Genomic DNA, 26981 nt, shown 5'->3' on the forward strand with positions numbered 1-26981 from the left:
GTTTCATAAAATGAAAATAGAAATTAATTTAGTAAAATAAGGTTGGACTTCATTAGACTGTTACAACATGTTGCCATTTTTCCACTCAAAAAAGCAGTTTCACAAAAATAAGAAATGAAGCAAAACTCTGGTCAGTGTCGGAAATGGGCCACGGGTCATTTGACCCCCAATTTCACCCCCCCCCCCCAAAAAAAACACTCCTGGGGTGGGCAAAATTGCCCCAAAGTTTTTACCAACAATTTATTGTTCTCCAGGCATTAAGAAGGTTGCGCTGATTACGTAAATGGGAGGGTGCGCGCCTCCACCTCTCACACATTTGACGACGCTCCTCACTACACCTCCTACCTGAAGCTGCCTTGCTGCGGTAGATCATAGACCGCTGTTTGGTGAAGCCAATTAAACCACCCACCTACCAAAGTGAACCAGTCACAGTTCCTCCACCAGATCCTACCAAAACTCCCACATACACGTCAACAAGAGATGGACCCTGCCAGCAAGGATTTTGAACTGTAAATTCTTGACTGGCCCACGGCGACGAAGCATTATCCTGATTTGCTCTGGTCTCATCTAGTCTGGTAGCATGCGGCTGCCTGAGTGAGCACAATACTACTTTGAGGTACTGCAACGTTACCGTTACATCACTCATGGTGTCGTAACACTGTGAAATAGTTTAGCAAGGTAGCTAATATTTAAGCTAGGTTAGCCTAGCTCTCTTTAGCCTGCTAACATATCATGTCATGATAGTATCATTGAAGCGTGACACACACAATGAGGCACATCCTGGGAAACTTTCATACCCTGCCTCAGGTATTGATATTTGGGACTTAATGACAAGGGATCTTTCAATGGTCAATATTATGGAAGTAATTTGTTGTGTTTTTAGGGCAATGGATCAAATTTACTTTTATAGCTGAAAAACCAATCATAAAAGCCAACACCATGAATCAGTAAGGACAACACTCTGTAAACCTACTGAGTATCAGCTCATCGTATTTTAACTCAGAACCAGACAGAATAATAACTCTCTAAACTGCATCAATTTGTACATAAAAGGCACTAACTTTATTAGTTGAGAGACAATATGTCCAGGACATGAATGAAAACGAGGCCACTTAAACTGTTTGTCACAGTGCACTATATTGATGTGCCTCAGTGTTTAATGGGTTCTCTCTTTGCCCATGCATGGGGGCTAAGTACTAAACATATATGGGGATGTGGCGGGCAGCGGGCCCAAGCAAATCAATGCGCTGCACGATGGAAACACTCAATGCTGTCAGCGTGACAGGCCATCACTGGTTACGTGCAACAAGACTAGATAAAAAAAACAGATATTCCGAGCTGACCCATTCTAAAACTGTTTTGTTGTATTGTGGGTCATTGTTCTGGACAGAGCCTGAGATCTGAGGGTGCTAAAGGCCTGACTCCTTCCTACTGTTGTTGATACTGTCCAGGTCCACTTCACATCTGAGGGATTCTGCTCTTTGACGAAGTTCAGCACGAAACTTGAAAGTTACCATGAATTGGATGACACTGAATATTTACCAATACATCAACAATTTGATGATTAGCTATCAAAAATTTTATTGTGTAAATATATATTGTAAAAAAAAAAGAAGAAACAAAGCATGTCGATACGATGCCATTTCTGAATAAATGCCAGGGCGGGCTGGTAAAGCTGGTTTTCTCTGGTATGAATCAACAGACGTCCAACAGAACTAACGGAACAGCATGTCGATACGATGCCATTTCTGAAAAAATGCCAGGTCGGGCTGACCACCATGATGGAGGAGGACTGAGGCAAATCTGGCTGCGACTTGTCGACAGTCTGGACAGCAGCAGAAGGTTTCCTCAGCTTCACGTTCAGTCTGGACTCGAGAGTTCAGTATGGGTTCTTGTTAATCTGTTTACACATTAGAAAGAGTGCATGGCAGGTTATTTACCATTGGGTTTGATAAGAACTCACGTAATATTTTCCTACATGGGAGCTCTTGCCTGGAGAACCAGACGCTCTGTGCTGCAGGTGTGCGATGTAGTGACCACATGTGAATGGTGTGTGAGAAGTCTGTTTTTGTTGGTTGGAAAACCTAGATAAAAAAATAAAACCCTAATATGCGAAGAAAACAATGCTAGTGGGTCGGACACTCATTTTCACTGATAGTACCATGTAACCTGTTAAAAACTGCTAATCAATGCCATTACTTATTGGTGAGATATGCCTCTGCAACTAGACACAGATGGTTTGACTACTATTGGCAAGTCACCTTGTTATAAGTTAAGAGGACAACACCCATGAACTACCTGTGTGTGTGTGTGTGTGTGTGTGTGTGTGTGTATTTTGGCGCCTTGCCAAACAACTTGTGTGTGGTAGAGTAGCTGTAAATTGAGCAGCCATCATCGCATGAGCCCAACCTCTCCAGTCAAAGGCCACAGCGGAAGCCCAGGGCATTTTTCTTAACTTCCGTTTTCTGTGTACAACCTTTAGTGAAGCAAACAAAAGGGGGAGGCAGGGGAGAAAGGACTGAAGAGGGAGATTGCTCCTCACACTCTCACAAAGGTTCCATTGTGCAAGCTAACCTCACATCTCCTGTAAAACAGCCGTGAATGCTGCAACAGCTGTATGTCAGAGACAAATGGGTTCATGGTACTAACAACAACAGGCTGTAACGCAACTTCTGCTTGCACATCAGACCTGCTTGTGATTGGCTGACCTGCTGACATCAGGGGGCTTCCCACTACCCAAAGGAAAACTGTGTTACATTTCAAGTGCATGAAAACAGTGTTTCTTTCGACAACCCATCAGAGAGTCAGTGAATGGACCAATCTTAACACAGGACTTTTCTACCTTGAAGTGACTTACAGCACTGCAGTAGGAGTATCAAAAACACGCTCAGAGGAATGTCTCACAGCTTCTTCAGGCACCCCTTCCTAGTGATGGCATTTGAGGACCACGCACGTGTCCCGATCTGCAGTCACTTCACATGCAATGACTGTCTCAGTGGGTCTGTTCAATATGGTGGCTGCCCATACAGGTCATCATCATGTCAGTTTCCAGTGACCTTTTAGGAAAGCATTTTAACCTTTATTAATCCAGTTTGGAATTGGAATTGAAGTTGGTTTCAGAATGTTCAGCTCGTGTAGAGCACCGGTGATGCAGATCAGCTCAGAGTAGAACAGAGGTTATCCTACATGACACTGAAGCCACTGGTTAATGAGGGTTCATCCGAACACAACACGTGTTTGAATCCTGGATGTAAACACACGGTTACAAGGTTTTCATGGAGACAGGTGGCAGGGAGGGCCTCGACACGATTCAACAACACCTCCAGAGAGAGAGCAACAGCCCAGTTTTAGAGATGCTCTCATGAAGTAAAGCCTCCAGACACAGCAGGACACTAAACACTGCCACTAAAGTCAGAGCTACATTAAAGAACAGAAGGGAGAATTTGTCCGTCTGAGGCAATCACAACCCTTGCAGCTGTGTGTGGAGCTCACATGACAAGTAACCACACTCCAAGACTGAGTAGTACTCAGTGTACTCCATTCAAAATCAAAGCCATTTGTACCTAGGTGGCTCAATAGGAGTGTCAGCATCTCTGCACCGCCTACCGCAGCATGTCTGTCTCAAGGCGTCGTCACACTCTGCTGCTACAACGATCACTTTAATGTACTGTGTGTCGCCCTGTGTGTGACATCAAATCTGTGACAGATATAATCTGAGGTTGTCACATGGGTGCTGCTGTGTAGGGCTACACTGCAGATGAGGGCCGATATCTTATCATCAGCCCCGACTTCCTTCTGAACCGGTCTTATGGCAAGGCAAGGCAAGACAATTTTCTTTGTAGAGCCCGTTTTCCCCACCAGTTTGTCTCCAGGCTTCATGGAATCATAACAACATCCTCTGCCCTCAGAGCCTCACGTCGACTGAGGAGAAACTCCATAGAAAACCTTTAACAGGGAAAAATCTGAGAAACCTCAGGGTGAGCAACATCTTATGATGTCAAAATAAGGCACTGTCGTTTTCTTTCAGCTCCATTGTTTTGTTTCTTTGTGCTATGGTTGTGTTGAGGTGAGGTTTCCACAGAGAACAATATTGGGTCCTGATACATGGTGACTAATTATGGTAAAAAAAAATCATCGTAAAAAATTCTGATACTTTTATATCAGCCAATGTTCTTTGTATAGTTAATAAAAGTGCTGTCCACCAAATGTACTTACTTATTAAAAGTAAAAGTGTTCATTTTGAAAACTGCCAGGGCTATACTGATCATATAAACATATACATGTTACTTCACTAAATTGGATGTGTGACCAGCATGTTATAGTCTTATCTGTATAACAGTCTGATCATATCGTTGATGTCTGTGTCCATGTCCCAGCCTGTTCAGATGGAGTGGAGCTGCTACCGGAGCATCATGGAGGGTAGCATCAATATTTAAGCACATCTCGTTCATGCTCGGCTGCACCGGAATGAATAAATCTGCCACTTCACCATGTCAATACAACCTACAGCACTGCCTGATCAAGGCCGGTCTGGAAGACGCACCTGTGTGTCCCTGCCAGCAACACCTTACTTCCCCCTTGGACCCATTCCAGCGAGATCTGGTGGTGTTCCACTGTCAGCAGCCTCTTCATCAGCTCAAGCCCAGTCAATCATTGATTCCTGTGGCAAACTCCACAGGCAACTATCAATGGGGACAGTGGAATTTCCATCCCCAGAGTTCGATCTGGATGTGCTATACAGTGAGGGGGAAACTCAACAATGTTAGACAAAATACAGGAGGGTCACCGTGACCTCTAAACCAGCACAAACCCCCAGAATTTGCCAGTCCGACCCTGAACCAACATTCTGGATCAGAGCCAACCACAGCAGTTAATTAGAGGTCCATCAGATGATCTGCTGTGATTCTGAGCTGATGAAAAGGGCTCCAGTGCCGATTCTGAACCAGACCTTCCCAACTATATTCGGATGAGGAAACACAATGGTGGCTCTATTTCTGCAGCACAGCCTCCAGAACATTGGAGGGCAGCTTTTCATCACAAACTACTTAATGGGCAGATATGGAGAGAGCTTATCACCTGCCTCAGAGATTAAGAATTAGAGACGGAACATTGCATTTCACCATTTTTCATTTACAATCATGGGACAAAGACAAACTGCTCATGTTGACAGACACGTGGAACAGGATAGAGTCACTCCAGAACACTGAACCCAAACCCGGCTGAACTAAAAGCATGACTCAACATTTGAAACACATCTTTACTTACTTAAGCCATAAATCCAAAGCCATACAAAACAACATGGACCAGGACCCTCTGGGTTGGGTTCAGGAGGTTCTGCGCTTGTCGGATTTGGTTATATTTGCACATGTCTGCAGACAGGCTCTGGTTCTGTTTCATGCAGCCAGTGGTGGACAGGGGCACTTTGGTATATCATACACAATAAAGAAGCACCATTTCCAAAAATAATGGCAACAAAAAGGTTGTAGTCCTGAGTGTTTTTAAAGAAGCACCAGCTCGCTCAGGTTACCTACTAGTGTGTAGTGAATCGTACCGTCAGCTGAATATTGTGATATATATCGTATCGTGAGCCAAATATTGAGTATCGTATCACAAGATGAGTGTATTGCTACAGTGCTATTACTTACAAATCATTGAACCCATGTTCCATGACTTATAACGACTAAAACAAAAAGGTCATCTGGACTCTCACACCCTGAGAGCAATATCAGGCCGTCAATCACTTAAGCTCAGCAGATCGACGACATCCATACAACCATGATGATGCAAACCAACCTGAGACTGGAACAGTCACACATAGGAGCTGTCGTAATGTGTTATTAGAGCATGAGCATAGTCCCCTGGGATTACATCACATCCTGTGTACTGAACACAGTGACTAATTGTCGCACCATTTCCAGTCGTAACAGTTCAACTCAATGTCTTTCCAGATTTGTATGCAGGTCAGTTTGTGTAATACTTCATCAATAGCCTCATCATTACTGACACGGATGGTCAATACATTGATGTTTGAGAGCTTTTCACCAAAACAATACAAGGATTACACATCAAATGATCTGTGTTTACAAGCACATATGACAAATGTTTCTGTAAAACACACACAGAGGCACACATCAGGGAAGGATTACCCAAATCTGAGCACAAAAATATGCTGGATATAAATACGCCCCGAGAGTTTTCTCTTTTCCTTCGAGAACTCTCTTTGGTTTGGTCTGCAATTATTATTAACTAACATTAGACTTCAAATTACTTTCACACAATCACTGAGCAGATCCCACTAGCGTCACATCCACCAATTCCAGTCCCACCCATGTCTCCACCGCACAGCCACACTTCTCCTCTACAACAACTGAAGCTTGACAACAACTCACTAAAACCTCAACAGCAACACAAACCAGAGTTGTTCAAACAAAAAAACTGACACACAGCCCAATGAATCCTAAAGCTGGCAGTGTCGTGCTCGCTCTATGCCCTGCCTACAAACCACTGGAGACTGACAGCTGCATAATATGATGCTGACACAAGGATGCGGCTTAGAACTTGCAGTGTAATTGGATGCAATAACTTCCTTTATCCAGCCATTTCATGTATGACTAAAAACTGGTAGCTATGTTTTTTTTTCCACTTCTTGTGGTTATCAAACAGAGCATATAGAAAGTGATTTGTTAAGTATAAGCCACGCCCACCCTGAGTATTCTCAAAATAGTTTACACCCATGACCACATATCGGTGTATTTTTCTCACCAGAAAAAATATCTCCCCATGATGTTGTTGGACACTAACAAAGACAACACAAACCTGAGTCTGTCAGTTGTTAAAACAAACCCTTTGACAGGATAATGGTTCTGTAGCCTGCAGCCACAGCGCTGTCACTCCAGATGATTGCAATCACTTTCACCCCAACACATTGAACCACAGGGACCAGTTGGAAATTATACTTTTATCCCTAATGTCTTCTCCTGATGGCTGACTGACAGACAGGGCTGCTCAGTGCTCTTTTTGTTCAGCAAGTCTTTTTGCAGTATTCGTTTCCCTCATTTATATGAGTTTCAGTATTTGTTGCATTTCCTGAGTTTTTGCTTTCACCTTAATAAGCGTTTTTATATTCAAAGCATCTCTGGGTGCGGGCAATATTTCCCTTCCTGTTTCCATTCATTTTTTATAATCGCTTTGCCCTTGGGAGCAACCTAACCAATGCATCACTCCAACAGGTGGGTGTGTGCAGACAGCCTGCAGATTCAACTTGGTAGGACTAGATCGGTCTAAGAACGGAGCTCTTGGCCTTGAAGCTGATTTTTGTTCCGGATCAGGACCAGGACCTCTGCAATTTGTCCTCCATCATATCACACAGGAATCTTAACAGCACAGTCCACATGATGGCCTTCCCTTGAACAGCATGATTTTGCCACTCACTACTTTGATCAGCAGAGAACAAGGCAAGTGGGGCTCATTGCTACTCACTCAGCTTCTACCAAGACCTCTATGGGTTGTGAACAATAGTCAGTGCCCATGATGGCTTGGACCCTGAAAGAGTCAGAGTCAACTTCTCAGCATCCTGACATTAAAAGTGGTCTTGTACATTTTTCCAACCCCCTTTGTAATGGTTAGCACAGTGTTTCATACAGGCCTGCAGCCAGCACACAGGACAGGGCAAAGAAATCTCAGGGGAGAAATCTCAGGCATAAATTGATACCACTCGCGTGCACTTGGATGCTTTTGTCCACAATATCTGCAAAAACTCATCAGTTTTCTGATCATTTTCATGTGGTATCATCTGATACACCAAAACCATGACTAAATGGATCTTTGTTGACTTTTACTGAAACCATAATAAAATAAATCTGTAATGCACCATTACATTAGTGTGTGGAGTATTTTTCATTATTTTGTCTACAAACCTTCCAGTAAGTGATTTTCTTGCCTATGCCAGGATCTCTGTTCAATAAGAAAATCGGCCTGTAGAAGCAAGACACTTACACTCCCTAAAACCTGTTTGTTATGTTCTCTGGAGCACTGCACAATCTTCAAATCAATATGCACTAACAATGTTGGCGTCACACTAACAACCAGGAATCTGCTCAGAAGGGCTCAAACCAGCAGAACGCCTCAGCTCAGTGAAAGGAAAACTGAGCTGAGAGTTCTTCTGTGCTCTGCGGTCACTGGTGGTCACGTAAGCTTCTCTGTCCTCTCCTTTGTGTGTTTGACCAGAGGCAGAGCTCAGCCCAGCTCAGCCAAGCACACGCACACACACACACACACACACACAGTCAGAGTTCTGGAAGCAAGATTTGCGTGTTAGCAAGGCAACTTCAGATTACTGTTGCTTCAGGGATTTTATCACCAAGCTCCAGTGCTTCAGATATTCATAGCAACTGTGCAAAAGCACCCCCGCCTGAATGTGGCTCATCATTTCTGGGGGAGCCCAGGAACCTCAGTAGGTGGGTGTTTTCCCTGGGATATCAATGAACCAGCTTTCCTTCTTGCATCCTGACAGCAGCAACTGCGTTAAGCCTGTATTACTTATTGAAATTCTTCATATTTGTTCCTCTTGAGTGAAGAATGCAACTCTGGACCTTTTCAAGGAGCTCATAGCATAACTGGGGTGTCAAACATATCTCAACAGAGTCTCTGACTACGTCTCACACCTGACTCAGGGTGGTAGTTAGGACAGTATCTGCCTTTTTTTTGGTGATTTCTTAAGAAATTTAATGTATCAGTCTTACCTGTCATTATCAGTATAAACAGAATGTGGATATCATCATCGTTATATCGGAGCCGACAAAATGTCCAATGTTGTGAGTCACTGGATGGCAGTGACAGCATCTGGACATCATGGATTGGTACACAGTAGGAAGGAGGAAGTGGAGACACGCCCAGTCTCAGAAATGTTCAATACCAAGAAGCTTCACCAACACTGGCTCCTGATTTCGCCAAAGGAAGACAACACGAAAAACTAATTTTACAAAACATGGTTGAACTTTGTCTGAGCTACGTTTCACTGGGTGACATAAGAGAACGTTGGTTCGGTACCAGCAAACTGGTCTTCATGGGTAAGTGTAAATTTAACGGATCTGTATCAAAATAGTTTTTGTCATGTGCTTCTTCTCAAAATTAAACAACAGACATATTCAGTCAGTAACTTGATTAGTCCCGCTCTACTGAATATTCCCAAAACAAAGATCAGAGCCCTTAAACTGAGAAAACTGAGACACTTAATTGAGCCAGCCAGTCCCCCCCCCCGGCCCACACACACACGCCCTCCCTCTCCACTCATTAAAATTATCTCCTGGAGCTGACTCAGACAACTGTACTTCTGATATGGGAAAAACACTTTGAGATATAAATGTAAAAAGGGGGTTGCCACAGATGACATACTGCCTGAATGTCTTCTATTCATAGCTGACATGTTTACAGTACAGCTGTGGAATAGTTATCCATCCCAGAGTGGGCAACCGATGCAAATTCATCAGGGCAATGAAGTAGTAGCTGGCCTGCTACTGCAACTGCCAGGAACTTTGAAGTTTTTCAAAATGTAAACTTGACAATTAAAAGCTGCTCAGGGGCAGATACATGTTCTCCAGCAGAAATGGAGCTTAAAAATCTGGCATCAGGGCACCTCAGGGACTGATTGCTGAGAATCCTCAGCAGTCACACTTTGCCGTGACCCCGGAGTCCTTCTGACCACGCACACACAGCAAATGATTTCACAGCAATGAACATGAAGAGAGGAGAGACGAATCAGTTTGGAAGGTTACTGCTCAAATGGCTTGGGCGAAGGATGTGCGTGAGGATGAAGCCAAGTTTGAGTCTCCTACTAACTAATGAGTATAACCACTGAATCGTGTGTGAATCCTGTTGTGAATCATTTAAGAACATCTTCAGCCTGCGTTTTTAAAAATATGTGGACATGGACATCAACATGAGAACTACCTCCAGTGCAGTGCAGTGTGTTTGTAGGCAGGATCACACAGAAGCCTGCTGGAGGAGGCAGAAATCTGAAGCTCTGTGATCTCTGGGTGCCCCTCTGTGATCTTCAGGGCCCCTTGGAGGGCTGAATGATTATTTACCAACTGCAACCAAAAGTATGAGGACAGCCTGTTACAGAAACCTAAAGGCCCCAGTGTACATTAAGCATGTGTTCCAACTTTGCTGCAGCAGCTCGTGATACTGCATTTCCTGTTTCTGCAGGACAGTGCTCCCATACCAGGTCCACTGATTCATACAATTCTCTAAAGACACAGTTCAAGCTCTGATATGGCAGCTAAGCCACAAATACGGACAGGCTTCACCGTGACTTCCACGTCAGTGGTACTATAACTGTGTGCAACCATAATACTTTACTGAGTTCCTTTGTAGCCACATAGATCAATGTCACTGTCACTTTGTTTATTTTTCTGGCTGAATTGAAGACGATTATTTTATGACCCTCATTTACTAGGTTACCAAATGTAACCACAGGATTGCTTTGTTTCAAACAGCACATGGAGATATCTGCTTTTTGTGAGTGACTGTGTCAACTGAACACCAGACTCTTCTTTTAAATACCGGCATTGTACCAACTTTGATAAAAACTTAAATTATGCATTTTTCCAAACTGTCAATACTTATATAGCACCTGGGTCCTTAGGCCTCTTAGTTGGGGACTCAGTTATCCCTCACAGACCCCAGACCTCAAACTCCATCAAGCCTTCATGAAGTACAACTCCAACTGAACGCCACAAATGATGAAGGAAATTTGACCTGACAACTAATCTGCAGTGCTTGGGAGCCCAGGGAAGAGCCTTGATGGACTACTGTAGCAGCACATGATCACATACATCCACATATGTTTGCTCATATAGTGACCAACACATAATGGTGAGTGAGGGTACAACAGCGTGACTATATTCATTAGTCATGTGACACAAACCAAAACGACAGCGAGACTGATGCACCCCCCTGAGCTCCAAAAATACGGAGCAGCTTGTGACCTAGAATCAGCACATTCGGATTCCGCCTACACATGTGAACACACCGACTACATCTGTGCACAACACATGGCGCTGAATGCAATCCTGTGGAACTGCTGTGTGTGTGTGTGTGTGTGTGTGCGTGTGTGTGTGTGTGTGTGTGTGCGCGCGACACTGGAGGTCATTCATTATTTCTCAAAACCGTCGAGGCTGACGCATCATAGTCTGAGCGGGAACATCGTGTCTGCCTTGTGCCCACTCTTAGAGCCATGTGTGGCGGCTTACCTTGTCCAGCTCGTCGTGCAGCTCCGACAGGGTGGGTCTAATGAGTTTCTCCCCAAGCGGCGCTGCTGTCTGGCGGTAGAAATCGATGTTGGGCACGGCATCGATGGTGTTATGACCAAAAGTCCTCAGGTAATATGTGTTCGTGTGAGTGTCATAATGATAGTGATGTTGGCCCCCTGTGGATGAATGCAAGCTGGTCTCGCTCATCACCGTGTCACCGTTCTGCAGCCCCTCATTCGGCAGCGCTGCCTCCGGAGAGGCCGCGCACCCTGCTCCACTCGGATCGGCGAAGTTCACCACCCGAAAACGTCCTTTGGCTTCCTCTCCGCCTACCACGGCATCGGCGCTGTCTGGAGGAGCACTGGGAGTAGCCTTGTCGCTTGATGGAACAGTAGTGGAGGCGTCGGAACTCGGGGACTTATCTTCGGTGGCCGCGGCTGCCTCAGCCACCAGGTCCACCTGGAACCGGCTCTGGCTGGGCGTCGGACCGGGCGGCCTCTGCCCCGCATCAGGGGCTAGAAAATCATTCTCCGTCGCGACGCTCTCTGCCGAAGGCGCGGACGTTGGTTCTGACATGGCACAAACAACACAAAATAAAAGCCTGTAAGGAAAATCCTATCTGGTAGGAGTGTTGAGTGTCTCCGAGTCAGGCGGTGGAGGGTCGTTCTCTGGCAGGGCAGACACGCTGCTCCGCCTGGTCCGGGAGGCGCTAGGAGAGCGGTAGCACGGAGCAGTTAGCTGCCTCGGAACATGAGGCTACAGCCTGAAACTTTCAGCCGCTCTCCTCCTCCGCAGTAGTGAATGAAAAAATATCCGTTATTTACTTTGTGTGGCTTGGACCCACCGCACTCAACGCGGTCTACCTGGTCTCTTCCTGGTGTTGGGGCAGGATGCTGTTGTCGACCTTGCCGCAGCTCCTCCTAGGCTCCCGGAGCTCCCCTCGACCGTATTATACACACTGCAGTCGGCATCACTGAAGGGTGGGCTTCTGCTGACCGGAGTCTCGCGAGATGTCAACCATCGCGTCTCGATTTCAGGAGAGAGTAATGTCGCGAGAAGATATATCGATACCCGAATAGTTGCCGTGACGTTATCACAGAATGGGACGAGAAGGAGGTGTTAAATGCACCAGCAACATTTCATCCTTGTGTGTGCGTGCGTGTGTGTGCGTGCGTGCGTGTGTGTGTGTGTGTGTGTGTGTGTGTGTGTGTGTGTGTGTGTGAAAACACCAAATGAGAATATTTTTGGAAGAAATGTAGTCTTGTAGAATCTAAAACGCTTGTTTTATTGTTTTATTTTGGCACCTCTCCTAACACGAAGAAACAGGAACACATTGTATGTAGCTGTTTCACATTACAGAAGCCTACATTAATGTTTGTCACACACAAGATGTAAAATATAGGTTAAATACCTCAAAATTACACAAAAAACTATAAAAGACACCAAAGTGTATTTGTCATTTTGTTACAGCATCAGAGTTACTTTACAGATGAGTTTTGCTTTTGTGTTACAATAAAACAGAATAATATGCTCTACATTTCAGCTGGTGCTTTTCCTGACCCAGGGCAGCAGGAATCTTGCTGGTATGTTTTCAAAGTATTTGTGGTTGTGTTGCAGTAATATCAGTTATAGTGTCATTTTCATTCATACCAAGGACAAAAAGAGTGTGTAACAGGCCTATCAAGTATTTCCTTATCTGTATAAATAATGCAGTTATATCCCCTGACAGTGGGAGTAGTTTTTGATCTAGAAGGCTACCCTGACCTGGAGAACCTCTACTGACATGCTACTAAGGTTTGAATGACATCACGGCCAATAATTGGCCCCCCTCTCATCTCCTCCCAGTCCTCCAGGGGACCACCGTCTTTAGAAAGCTTGATGTCACATTGGGAGTGAAGGGGAGAGGGAGATTGTGGTCAGCTCACATTCCAGGGAGACAGTTCATGTTCAAGGTCCAGACATGATTCCCAGCTCAGCTGGACTTGACAACCGGTCCAGTGTGTGTGAACAAGAATGACAGTCACATCCTGATGGTTTCCTTTGTCCACTACCAGTTTCTTGCCTATCCATCCCAGGTTTCCCTACCTCCCACAGAGAGATGACCATCCTCACCATTGTGGTACTGGGTCTCTGAGATGGCACCAAAGAAGTTGTGGATGACTGAGGTCATCACCCAAGAACTCAGCATGTGACTGGGACTCTAAATTTAATTTCTGGCTCTGCTAATGTCTCCTCAGACCTCCATCCTCAGGCTTAAGGCCAGACCAAGGACTTGATCCAAGAGATGGAGACCAGTCTAAAGGATGGTCATTACTGCGTCACACCTGAGCTCAGCATCGGAAGGCCAACAGGCATCCAATCTCAGCCCCCAACCACCAAAGTGGACTGCTGACATTGATTTCCCAGTCCAGCTGGAGCTGCTTAAGTTGGAGCCACAGTTTGTCCACCAGGACAACCTCATTGAGCTTCCCACCCATAGACATGGCCAGTTGTTTTGCCCCAAACAAGCTTTTGCACAGTTTAATCATGTAAGAAGAGAAATTAACTTCAAAATATTTACTTTAATCAAAATTTTTGCAAGGAATAAACATTGATTTACTGAAAATATACATTTGAATGGGAGACAGTTACTTTCCAGAGTGGATGAGGACCAACGTGTTTGTGTGTGTGTGTGTGTGTGTGTGTGTGCATGTGCGTGTTTGTGTGTGTGTGTGTGTGTGTGTGTGTGTGTGTGTGTGTGTGTGTTGTGTGAGAGGGACGTATCCAGCATGCATCATCAGACTCCTTCACAACATCTAGCTTCTCTGATGGGGTCTAGTTATTTCAAAATGAGCTGTTTGTAAAATGAACCAGTGATTAACAGCAATACCCTCTCTAACGTGTGAGAAGCGTCTGATGGGTCCCACCTCTCTGGGTGGGCTTCTCCTCAGGGGGTCCTCTGAAGTGTTGAGAGCATGAAACTGATACTACTCTATATGATGCAACTCTTCCTCCAGCATGATGCCGCCACAGGGACAATACTGCTGTTTACAATATAAATAGTTCTCTTGCAGGTTTGTTTGTGAATGTGGGGGTGGGCGTGGCCGTGTGAAAACGAGTGTGAAACTGAGCAATCTCTAGGTGTACGGAAGAATCTAAGGGCCATCCATGAGGAAAAGAATTGAGAGGAGGTAGATTTGTTTTCATCCCACTCTTGAAGAAAAAATTTGAGATGTCAGGAATAAAGTTGACATATAGTGTCTTGGATGAATGTCTTGAATCTCTTGAATTCTCTTATAAGCTTGTGTGGTTTATCCTTCGGAACGGTCGCATTTTTCGCTTCAGTCTCTTCAAGTCCCGATACTGATAACTAGTGTGTTTGTGAGGTAAAAGAGCTAGAAGTAGAAGCAGTCACATGTGCTGGTTGTTATAGTCTCAAAGGGTTGACTTTATTCTCAACACTGTATTTCGACTTTTTTAGACAGTTAGACTTTTTTCTCCAAGTCCATGATGAGAAAAATGACCTCCTCTCATTTTTTTCCTCTCATGTGTGGCCCTCATACTCTTCCATGCTGAGTGAGTGTGAGACATGTGCTCGAGAGACCAACAGGAATCCCGTGATCAACAAAGATGTGTGGAAAATCAGTTAGCTTCATTTTTTGGTGACACTTCTTCCATCAGGTGGACATTGGGGGACATGGGGGTGTCAGTATAACAAAGGTGAGGGATCACCAAACACACTTAGATCCATCCTCTGAAGAGGATAACCACACAGAGGAGATCATGGAAATTGTTTTGATGTCATTCATTCCATGAGACATTCAGAGGAAAGACATTAGGATTAATCCCTCACAGATGAGGATCTGGTCTGAGTATTAGTCGATCAGGAGTTTTCTAAGTCAGACATGGGGGCTTCCCCTTGGACAAATTTTCTGTGTGACTAAAATTGTTTTTTTTTTACTTTGTAATTAGTTTTCTCTGTGTACTTCAGTTTATTCCTTCTTGTGGATCTCTTTCATTTCTGCTAAACTGTGGAGTACTTTGTGTTCATGTTTAGTCTTTGTGTCTGCTTTCTGTCAGATTTTGTTAACTCTTGTCTCTTTTGTTATTTAACTTCTTGCCAAGTTTCCTTCACTTTAGTTTACCTGGTGTGTTGCACCGGCCTCGTGTCTCTCACCTGGGTTCTGGTTGTAATCAGTCTCAGTGTATTGAGGTGCTGGCTGGTCCGTTCTGACTAGAGACATCTATTTAAGAGACCAGTTCTCTGGTTTGACTTCTTCCTGCCTGACACCTCAGAAGTCATGTGGACTGTAAAGCTCTGCCTTGGTTCATTCCCATGTTCCCTGTGGGATGGTCTGAGATGGTTCCACATGATGTCCTTTCACCTCCATTCACTGACTCCCCCCAGTCTGATCAGTTCCGACCCCTTTCTTATAGCTTATTAAAATCTGGTGGAGTAGAACAACTAGTAACAGAGACTAATAATAAGTGAATGGTTAGTTATCAGAACCAGTACACTTGGGATGAGGTCCTGAGCGAGGTTTTTGGCATTATTGGAATTTTTTCTGTCACTATTGGCGAGGTTTGGGGAAATGTCATGTTTCGTGTTAAAACACAACCTTTCGCAACATCAACCGCCAATTACAAAGGCTCTCTGGCTGGTTCTGCCCTGGAGGCAAACTTCTCTTTGCGAGGCCAAACCCATCTGAGAGTAAATGGAGAAGCTACAGTATTCAGTAGAGTGCTTGACAATGATCTCCTGCTGCAGGTCAGATCAGAGCAACAGAACCCTACAAGCAAAGACCTGGTCGCTCCTGACTTTCATTCTTCTACACATCTCTAATAGGGACCCACCGGAGGAGTGTATTGTGCACAGCCCCTCTGTGGCATGCACAGCCCCTCATAGAGCAAATTAACTGACAGATGGCCAGACAGCCTGACATCACCCTCCCCAGGGGCAGCACTCAGAGTAACAAAGGAAATGTGTGAACTGTCAAGGAAACGCATTAATTGCTCATCTAACCCACGAGCTGAACCTTAGAGGACAGAAATAAGACTTCATGCTGCTTCCTGACATCCTCCATCAGGTCGACTGTTTTCTTTCCTGTTTGGACGGCTGCCTGCACTGCGGCAATATGTCATGCTGATAATCACACTGGGACAGGCTCTATCATATCTTTTCACAGCAATGTGGAAGGTCAGACCCCCCAGAAAAGTTTCTCCTGCTCATTAGCCAAGAGGACTACTAATCCATTTAATGCTGCTCACTGAAGCAGGAGGTCAATACAGTTGGAAACAGCTGCTGTGACATACTTATACTGCGACTGGCCTCTACTGCGCTCTCTGGGAATGCAACCAGCTTTTTCTGCCTGTAAGAACGACAAATGATTAAACATCACAAATCATCCATTACATTGCATCACCACTTATGTTTTGCTTATTTGACTGACAACATAAACAAGATAATGACAAACTGAATACTTCAGACACAGCAGAGGTCTATCGTCTCTTTCCTCTATTCTCTTTCTCCATCTTCTGTCTTCGCTACCTTCCGTCTGTCTAGAGTGTCCCTTTCAACACACCATAAATCTAATGACTTATCATATTTTACTCAATTTTCAAAATTTTCTCCCTGCGATGACCCTCTGAGCTCTTACAGAGTCACCGGCTCATCACAGAAGCTACAAGCACTGCACAAGGTCATCTTGCCTGTCATAGTGTCCTTGACCTTTGAACTGTGAACAGAAAATCTCTTCAGGTCATTCTCAGTGATGACACTGATCAAGGCCACAAGCCAAACTACATCAGTCTAATGAAGTTGTGAGATACACCACCAAGTGTTGCTGGAGCTTTTTGACTTCAAGTTTTCTTTCATTCTTCATGCTGAAGATGGTGAAGTTGTGCCTGAGACCCTATTGTGCCTGTAGAGTCCCAGTGCATGCTTGCACTATTTATGAAAATATACTGTCCCTGCATTCTTCAGATATCAAGATCACGAGAGGTGATCTTAACCTTTGACCCCTGACATGTTTTCATTTCATCCTCAAGTCCCAGTTGATGTTTGCGCTGAATTTGAAGAAATTCGTTCAAGGTGTTCCTGAGACATCGTTTCAACATGAGTGTGAATGACACACGGGCCTCAGGCCCACAGCCGTCGCAGGGGCAGTTCCATCAAAATACAAGAACTGAATTAGCTCCATTACAGGAAATATTAAAAGCACTAATGGGGCTGTGGTAAATTACTGGGATAGAGGGACCCTTACATACTGAACCACATGCGCACCCTCACAAGACTTCTTAGTCTTGCACAAGACTACAGAGCTGCAGCATGTCCATCACCACACCTCCAGGAGCAAGCTTGATAATTGCATTGTGCAAAACATCTTTTGCTCTTTTCCCCACTTTTTCTTTGTACAGTACAACATATCAGCCCATATCAAATGAACCCAAACAAAAAGGTAGCATGGAGGCCTGTTTATGAAAACCCTCACATCTGCATGTCAGATGTCTTATGTCATATGGGTCTTCCCAGCACAGACACAGCATCAGCAACATAATACTTTAATGTAATGACCAGTATTTAAATTTTTGAGGAAATCCAAAAAAGGGTGTGGCTCAGTGGTTTGACCTGGCACCTAACAGCGAGGAGGTCCTTATCCTGTAGGGTTGTGAAGTTTCTCTCTTGTCCTGAGAGTTTTTTTTATTCTCGTGTGTCGGTTTTCTCCTGCAGACCCAGCAAACAAAAACAAGTCAAATACCATTTAGTTGCAATGAAATGAGCACCAATCGGTGAAAACACATTACATATATCAATGTTGTCAGCTGGAAAACATAGAAACACACCCACAGTGCATAATGTAGATAGAGTATTGTTTAATGTGCATGTGTGTCGATGGTGTAATTGAGGGGGCAGCCTCTCCCTCCCCCCACTGGTCTTGAACAGGACATGTGACTGACATGTGTGGGGTGACAAGTTATTTGCAAGCACTGCTGGTGCACAGGTTGCAGGGGTGGGGGGCTGTGTCATGCTCATGCAAGGGTGCAAGTATATCGTTCACTTGGATGGGGGGGGTGGAGTGTCTCACATTCTCATGCAGTGGTGCGAGTATGTGGTCTATTTGGATCAGTTGGACATGTAACCTCTAAGAGGAAATCTGAACTCATCCTGAAGAGTGAGATTTTCTCGATCACTTTACAAGAAAATGTTAATTAACATTTTGAAGTAAAAGAACATGATACTGAACAGTAAGACAAACAGACTTTTTCTTTTCTTTTTTTTACCAACCAAACAAATGTCAAATTATTAAGTATGAATCTGCTTATACTGAGTGCCTTATTTGGCAGGGGTCATGCTTTTGGAATAATTGAGAAAACATTTTAATCATTTGTAAATAGATCGTTTTAATCTGAACAAGTTTGCACCAGTCTAACTGGTCACGTTATAACCTTTTTGTCCCTCAAGAGACGTCAGCAAGCCCCTGCAACCTGAAGCTTCATTCTGCCAACGTTTTGGCTACTTGGCAACAATGTCCCTCTGGCAGTAACAATCTCGAGACCGTAGGAGTTGGAATGTAAATGAAATGTCGAATCATTAGATGTCCTCAGGCTAAAGAAGCTTCCATTGGTGTTTCTTAAATGTAGCATACTGTCCCCTACTGATGGAGTGTGAAATATAAAGCACTAACTTGTTCGGATCATCTTCAAATAAATTCAAACACACTGGTGGGTGGTGTCAGCATCCTGGGTTTTGTGCAACTGGAGGTTTACAGTAGATAGAACATCATGGAACACAGAACAAACTGTACTAGGAGGGCTTCATTAGCAGACCCTGGGGCTCTCTTTACCCCTGACATTAAAATGCATTTTTTGTGATCAGATTGCAATTGGGTGGTGCTGAACTATATACATTTACAACTGGTGTTGACATGCCCCCTTGGTTCCACACTGAGCTCTGATTAGGCTCTTTCCCGATCAACCAAATATCTCATCTTCTAATCAATATCTGTTTTACCCTAAATGTGCGCTGGTTAAAAAAAAAAGAAAAAAGAAAGGAAAAGATGCTCGCCATTTGTGAAGCTGTGCTGTTAATGGACTTCTGAACACTCCTGAGAGCAGTCTAGATGCAGGTATGCAGTCAAAACTGGTGGGGGAGACTCATCATGGGGGCCTTCACAGATGAAGCCTGGGTGTCAAACCTATGTATGCGTTAACTTTCACTTCAAAAACGTTGCCGGCCATGGGCATGACCCCCCTCCAGCCAACTCAGTGTTGAGTTGTTTCTCCTTGAACTGCTCTTGCCACATCACTGATGTATGGCAACTGATGGAGGATTGGAGGCATTTATATGTACACTTCTGTTCAATGTGGTCAGGATGCGTCCCTGACTACCTCCAAAGTAGTTTGGTGGTATGACTCACACAGTCTATCTTGGATGTTTTTACAGCTTTACTTTCATGTGATCAAGCACTATCTGATTGTATTCCAAAGACAGAAAACACATTTTAATGTCAGGAGTTAATGCAATAACTGAAACATGCAAGTCCTCCAACCCATAAAGCTCTTTGTTCTTAGTATTAACCTAACGTACATGTGTTTGATAGCTGCCGAAATGCACAGAAGCACAAGGAGAACATGCAAACAGAGCAGACCTGAACTGAACCTGAACTGAACCCTTCAATATGTTGTTGGTTAGGTTGAGGATCATGGTTTAAGGTAAATTTAGCACAATTTTGATGAAAATAGGAAGCCAACAATCACCAAAACATCAACAGCTTGATCCCACTGCAGCTGCAAGGTATCCACTACACACCAGCCACAATGATACATGTTCTGTCATAAAGCATTGAGTCCCTCCACCTCCTTATATGGATATTACTTCCATCCATCCATTTTCTTCTGCTTATTCTTGTTATGGGTCTTGTTAAGCCTATCCCAGCGGCTACGGGCAAGAGGTGGTGGACATCGCAGGGCCAACATATATAGACAGACAACCATTCACACTCCCATTCATACGTAACAGTCAATTTAGAGTATCCAATTGCATGTCTTTGGACAGTGAGAAGAAGCCAGAGTACCTGGAGAGAACCCACACAGGAACAGTGAGAACATGCAAATTCCACCCAGAAAGATCCCGTGCCCGAGCCAGGACTCGAACCTGGTACCTTCTTGCTGTGAGGCGACAGTGCTGACCACTGCACCACCGTGCCGCCTGGATATTATGCCCCTTTGATTAATATGTGACTTCCATTTTTCAGCAGTCGCTTATACATGACTATAGGTAATAAATCTGGGGAGGATAAACAGTCAACATGATACTGACACCAATACTCCACCTGCCAGTGTCAAGGTAACCATTAAATCCTGACTTATACCATGTAAGCTTGCAAACGTGTGATGACATATATATGTTTGCTCACAGTCACAGATCAGCTGTTCTTTTTTGACGAATCTCTGTGGAGGAGCTGGAGAAAAGCTGGCAGCTCATTTTGAGGCCCGAATGAGGCCCGAATGAGGACCTGCTAGTTTTTTCCATCCATCCATCCATCCATTTTCTTCTGCTTATCCTGATTAAGGGTCATGGTGGGGCTGGAGCCTATCCCAGCGGTTTTCAGGCGAGAGGCGGGTTTCACCCTGGACGGGTCGCCAGTCCATGGCAGGGCCAACACATAGAGACAGACAACATTCACACTCACAGTCACACCTTCAGTCAATTTAGAGAATCCAATTAGCCAAGTCCCCATTTGCATGTCTTTGGACAGTGGGAGGAAGTTGGAGTACCGGAAAGACTAGTTTTTTCCATAATTAGTTAATTATTGATTAATCCAAAGCTTTTTTTCTGGAGACACAGACGGTCTAAGCTTGTTCAACTTGTGTGCTTGGAAAAAGAAGTCACAAGGCGCCAAGACCAGAGCCTTTGAATATCCTACAGTAACTAAGTTAAAAATAGCTCAATTAAAAGCAAAAATATTGAAGCCTAAATCAAAGGAATGCATAAATTAAATAATATAGAGTGTATTATAGTGTAAACAATACAACATTCTAATAATATAAAAGTTCTGACACATTTTCTCTGTCTGCTTTCATTTCAGGCTCAGGGTCGATGTAGACAATATAGAAGAAGTTGTCTTGAGTCACATTCAACACATGAAATGTGGATTTTTGGCAGGAATGGAGGAACAGCACTATCATATTTGTATCATCAGTCAGTAGTTTCTCATTCTACATCTCTGAAGAGGCAACGTTCTCATCCAACCCAGCAAGTGAGCCCTGCTGGTGTCACCTGGAACACGTCACAGGAGCTGGAAAGCTACGTTCTTTCTGCAGTTTGTCAGTGATGCAAAACGATCTCTAATCAAATGTTGATGAAGGTTTCGACTCATAAAGGTCTGATTAGACTCAGTAACATTTCCTTGACATGACTTGTCTGAAATTAACTGTCTCTTCATATTTAAGGGAATCAACTCTTCATGGCTCTTTTGTCCTCTAATCATAGCAAGACCTCTAGCTGCTAAGATGTGCTGCAGTTCTCAACAGGTGTACTGAAGGTGAGGTCTGGTAGAATTTGCTTCCTGACCCCCCACCCCCCCCACCCCTCACACACCTCCTTCATGTGACCGGCTCTATGACTATATAGCATACAGTATTTGTATTTTCAGTTAAGTGCTGAAGTTTCACTGACCGTCTTCAATGATTTATCTCATTTGTCAGACAGTCTCTTCATTACCAACACAGTCTGGACAGATAGGAGGTTTGACCTGGTCTTAATGTATATTTGGACAGAAATGTTGCTGTTAAATACCAACATCAATGTTGAGAAAAAAATATTCTTCCATTAAATGGATTTCCAAAACTGAAACCTTCATACATATCTTGAAATATTTTCAAAATATGCCCACGATTTGTCATAAGACCATATGTAATATATCCTACAGTTAAATCTCACGGGTGGCACAATGGTGCAGTGGTTAGCGGTGTGGGTTCTCTCCGGTACTCCGGTTTCCTCCCACAGTCCAAAGACATGCAAATGGGGACCAGGTTAATTGGATACTCTAAATTGAGAGTGAATGGTTGTCTGTCTAGATGCGCTGGCCCTGCCATGGACTGGTGACCTGTCCAGGGTGAATCCCACCTCTCGCCTGAAAGCTGCTGGGATAGGCTCCAGCCCCCGTGACCCTTAACAGAATGAAATGGCAGAAACGGCAGAAAATGGATGGATGGATGGATGGATGGGTGGGTGGATCATCAATACTGATAACAACGACTGAAGAAAAATGTAGCTCACGCTCACAATACCTGTAAACTTGGAATTGTTAGAAAAGCCACTTGGTTATTTCAAAAAAACTGATCAGCAATTTTTATCAGAAAGCAGCTGTGTTTCTAGTGAACTGATAAGAAGGAATCCATCCTCCTCTCAAATATCTCTGTCCTCTCTAATTTCACTGTAAAGTGAGACGTGTGCCACAGGTTTGACCCCCGGGTTATTTCTGCTGTGAGCCAGTCTAAATCAACATGTCTACAAATGAACCCCCACGGTGTCATCCACACCTACAGTATCCGGAGGTGCTGTGCATGACCTCTGTGACCTCCTGTGTCAGTCTGCAGAGATGTGAAAGTACCACACACCCTGGGAATGTCTGCTGTCTGTTCAAAGCAAAGTTCAAGCAAATACAACAATCGTTTCTGAGACGGATCAGGCCTGAGCTGATTTATCACACCTGCCTCATGCGCCTGCAGTCGGAGTAGTGAAATATTGTCAACATTAGGCAGCAGTTGGGACGTGGCTACCATTTATGGGAACTATAAGCCTTTGTTTTCTTAGGATAATTTTCTTTTTTTACCTATAATCCAGTTCATCCTCATTCCTATAAGGTCCTACTACACTCAACAAAAATAAACACTTTATATTCATTCCAGTTTTTCAAGAGTTCAAGGGAAAGATCTAAGATTTCTTACATTTACACAGAAGATTTTTTTTCCTCACACACTTTGTTCACAAACTGATAGAAAGCCATGTTAGTGAGAACTTCAACTTTGAGAGGAAAATGCTTCCACTTGACAGGTGTCACTGACATGCTGATTATACAGCAGGATGATTGACAGGTTTGTCTTGGACTGGTAAAAATAAAAGGGCACTTTGATGAGCACAGTGAGCTCCCCCATGCCTTTTAAAGCTGAACTACAGTTCTGAATCAGACATAAAAGACTATGGAAGAAAATCAGGAAATTTATGTGCAATGCAAATGAAAATTTCCTTCAACTCCCCTGAAGGTAGGATCCAATTTTTGGGGACTAATGGAGTATGGGGCAGGCAGGGATGAGACTAGGAACTACTGGGAGCTCTGATGATTGATGGGTGACAGCGGTGGTCCCACCGCAGTGTTGGATCCAGATTGCTGGAGATTATCTGCATGCCAGACAGGACCAGAACTCCACCAAGGATGGTCCCAAGCCTAGCTTAAAAAGGAGGGCTGGGCTTGGGGCCAGCAACCTTGACCTGTAAAAGAACCTTTGATACAAACAAGCAAAGACTCTAAAGAAACAAACGATGATGTATTAAACTGATAGAACAGCATGCAGCAGCTGAGATGAGACACAATAATCTTGACATGTTCAGAATCAGGGAGTCCCAGTGTACTGGTTCTGGTCAGAAGAACTGTTGCTGTACCTGAAGAAGACTGGTGGGCGTTTTCCTCCATCATGAAAGGGTACTTGGGTATCACCATATCTAACAATGGTGAATCAAATAGACCATATGTGCATCAGGATGGGATGTTGCTATGGACTATTATCTCCTAATTGTTCAAATAAAGTTAAAACTAAAAAAGAATTGGATGTCAGTAGATAGTTGGCATCTGACCACCATGGCGTTAACAGTATGCTCATATGTATTCAAACCCTGTTGAGACCTGCAGTTACAAGTAAATGTTCATTGCAGAATGTTTTGTGGCCGCATCACGTCCTCCCCTGTGCTGCTACCTTGTCGTGGTGGGGTTGCTTGCGTGCCTCTGTGACTCTGAAGGCTATACCGGCGGGGGATCATGCCCCCAGTAGGTCCAACAATGCCGGGCAGGTTTCTAGAGTAGAGGCCAGACGAAAAGCAGCAGCTGGTCCTCCAGGTTGGGGGTTGAACGTTGGGTTAACTACCCAACCCTGTAAAACACAATCCAGTTACGAAAACGGTGACGAAGAAAAAACAAACCACTCACCTGGCCGAAGAGGGTGCCGCAGCAATGGGGACTTTGATGCTTACCAGCCAAACCCACAAGGGAGCTGGTCGGCTGAAACACCTTCTGACACCAAGGAAACCCATTACCGTGGGGACATGGAACATCAGAACCATGTACCAGGCTGGCAAGGCTGCTACCATTGGCAAGGAAATGGAGCGCTACAACCTCACAGTCCTTGGCCTGGCAGAAACTTGATGGACACAGTCGGGTGAGGTCAAACTATCCAGTGGCCAGTCCATTATCTATTCTGGTCATGAAGAAGAGGCAGCAAGCCACACAGAGGGGGTGGCTATCATGATGACAAAAGAGACCAGGAAGACTAACGGCATGGAAACCCATCAGCTCTCGTATTACCGCAGCAACCTTCCATTCTAGCAACAAGAGAGTGAAAGCCACATCATCCAGTGCTATGCACCCACCAATGATGCAGATGACGAGGCCAAGGAGAGGTTCTATGACAGCTTAAACCACCTTCTCAATGAAATTGGAAACAGAGACCTCATTATTCTAATGGGGGACTTCAATGCAAAGATTGGAGCCCAAAACAGGGGATACGAGTCTGCGATGGGTAAACATGGAGTGGGGACCATGAACGAAAACAGCGATATGTTTGCTGGAACCTGTGTGAACAACAACCTTGTTATAGGGGGGAGTATATTTCCCCACAAGACAATCCATAAAACAACCTGGGTGTCACCAGATCAGGTCACAGAAAACCAAAGCGATCATATCTGTATAAACAAAAAGTTTAGAAGGACCATGGAAGATGTCAGAACAAGATGGGGGGCAGACGTAGCCTCAGACCACCATCTCCTGGTGGGGAAATTCAAACTGAAGCTGAAGAGATATCATCATCGTGCAAAGGGCCAGAGAACAAAATACAACACCAACTACCTCAGCAATGCTCAAATCAGGAATGAGTTCAGAGATATTCTCTCAAAGGAAAAATACAGAGCTACAGCTTGGCCGCACAAATGATTGGACAACAAACAAGGAGTGGGAAAACCTAAAGACTGCTTGGAGCTCAACATGTGAGGAAGTCTTGGGGAGAAGATCACAGGACCATAAAGACTGGATAACACCAGAAACCCTCAACAAAATCCATCAGAGGAGACAGCTGAAGGAAAAAGTAAACATGGCAAAAACAAGATCTGAAAAAGCAGCAGCCCTCAAGGAATACAACCACTGCCACAAAGAAGTGCGCCAGAACATCAGGAAGGACAAGAGAGCACAGGTGGAGAGTCTGGCTAAGGAGGCAGAACTCGCAGCATCCCAAAGAAACATGAAAGAACTGTACAACATCACAAGGAAATTGGCTGGGACACATCGACAAAGTAATAAACCGATCATGGACAAGAATGGTCAACTCCTTTCAACCTTAGAAGAACAGCTCAACAGACGGGTAGAACACTTCAAAGTGGTTCTGAACAGACCACCACCAGCAGATAGGCCACACATCCCTATGGCCCAGACACAGCTAAAGATCAAGTGTGACAGACCAACAAAAACTGAAATAAAAGCAATTAAAACCAGGCAAGGCTGCTGGCCCTGACAATATTCCACCTGAAGCCCTCAAAGCTGATATGAACACCTCTACAGACATGCTGTACAGCCTCTTTGGGAGAATTTGGGAGGATGAAAAAACACCCACAGAATGGGCAGAGGGACACATAATGACACTCCCGAAGAAAGGTGACCTAAGGAAATGCAACAACTACCGAGGGATCACCCTACTCTCAGTGCCCAGTAAGATCTTTAATAGAGTCACCCTCAACCGTCTCCAGGAAGCCGTAGACAGGAGGCTGCGGGACCAGCAAGCAGGTTTCAGGAAAGATCGCTCATGCACGGACCACATAGCAACACTTCGCATCATCATTGAACAGTCTATAGAATGGAGCATATCCCTTTACATGAACTTCATTGATTTTGAGAAGGCATTTGACAGCTTAGACCGGACAACACTATGGCAGCTAATGGAACACTATGGAATCCCCACCAAGATCATAAACCTAATCAAGAATTCATATGACGGCACTTCCTGTAGAGTCATGCATGCAGGTCAGTTCCCGGACATTTGAAGTCAAGATGGGTGTCAAGCAAGGATGTCTTCTCTCACCATTCCTCTTCCTCCTCGCCATTGATTGGGTCATGAGGGAAACAACAGAAGGAAAGAGAATCGGAATCCAGTGGTCATTGTGGGAGCAACTGGATGATCTGGATTTTGCAGATGATATCGTTCTACTCTCTCACACACACGCACGCAAATGCAAGAAAAGACAGACAGACTGGCACAAACTTCAACAAAACTTGGCCTTACTCCCAATACAACAAAAACACAAGTGGTCAAGATCCATTCCAACACAAACAACCCCATCACCTTAAACAATGCTGCCCTAGTGGAGGTAGAATCCTTTACCTACCTAGGCAGTGTTGTGGATACCACTGGAGGGACGGAGGCGGACATCAGAAGCAGAATTAATAAAGCAAGAGGGGTATTCAACATGCTCAGAAACATCTGGAACTC

General features: G+C 44.4%; 1 protein-coding gene and 1 long non-coding RNA gene across 3 annotated transcripts in view; one reads left to right on the plus strand and one right to left on the minus strand.

Moving 5' to 3' along the window:
- Nucleotides 1-12216, minus strand: part of slc12a2 (solute carrier family 12 member 2) — a 68677-nt gene extending 56461 nt beyond the window's left edge. The window contains exon 1 of one of the 2 annotated variants that reach the window (XM_086186884.1): nucleotides 11253-12216. In XM_086186884.1, coding sequence (XP_086043010.1) covers nucleotides 11253-11828 — 576 coding nt within the window. In that variant the 5' untranslated portion in view covers nucleotides 11829-12216. The remainder of the gene's footprint in view (nucleotides 1-11252) is intronic. The other variant, XM_086186883.1, reaches the window with a different exon arrangement.
- LOC147244410 (uncharacterized) lies at nucleotides 10862-13825 on the plus strand. The gene is made up of 3 exons (XR_015110333.1): nucleotides 10862-11381; nucleotides 12796-12835; nucleotides 13490-13825. It is a non-coding gene; the product is annotated as an uncharacterized LOC147244410 (long non-coding RNA).
- The last annotated feature ends 13156 nt before the right edge of the window (nucleotides 13826-26981 follow it).

The sequence above is a fragment of the Aulostomus chinensis genome, chromosome 19, assembly GCF_037954235.1.
Source record: "Aulostomus chinensis isolate RoL2024-O1b breed Wild chromosome 19, RoL_Achi_v1.0, whole genome shotgun sequence".
Taxonomy (NCBI): Eukaryota; Metazoa; Chordata; class Actinopteri; order Syngnathiformes; family Aulostomidae; genus Aulostomus; species Aulostomus chinensis.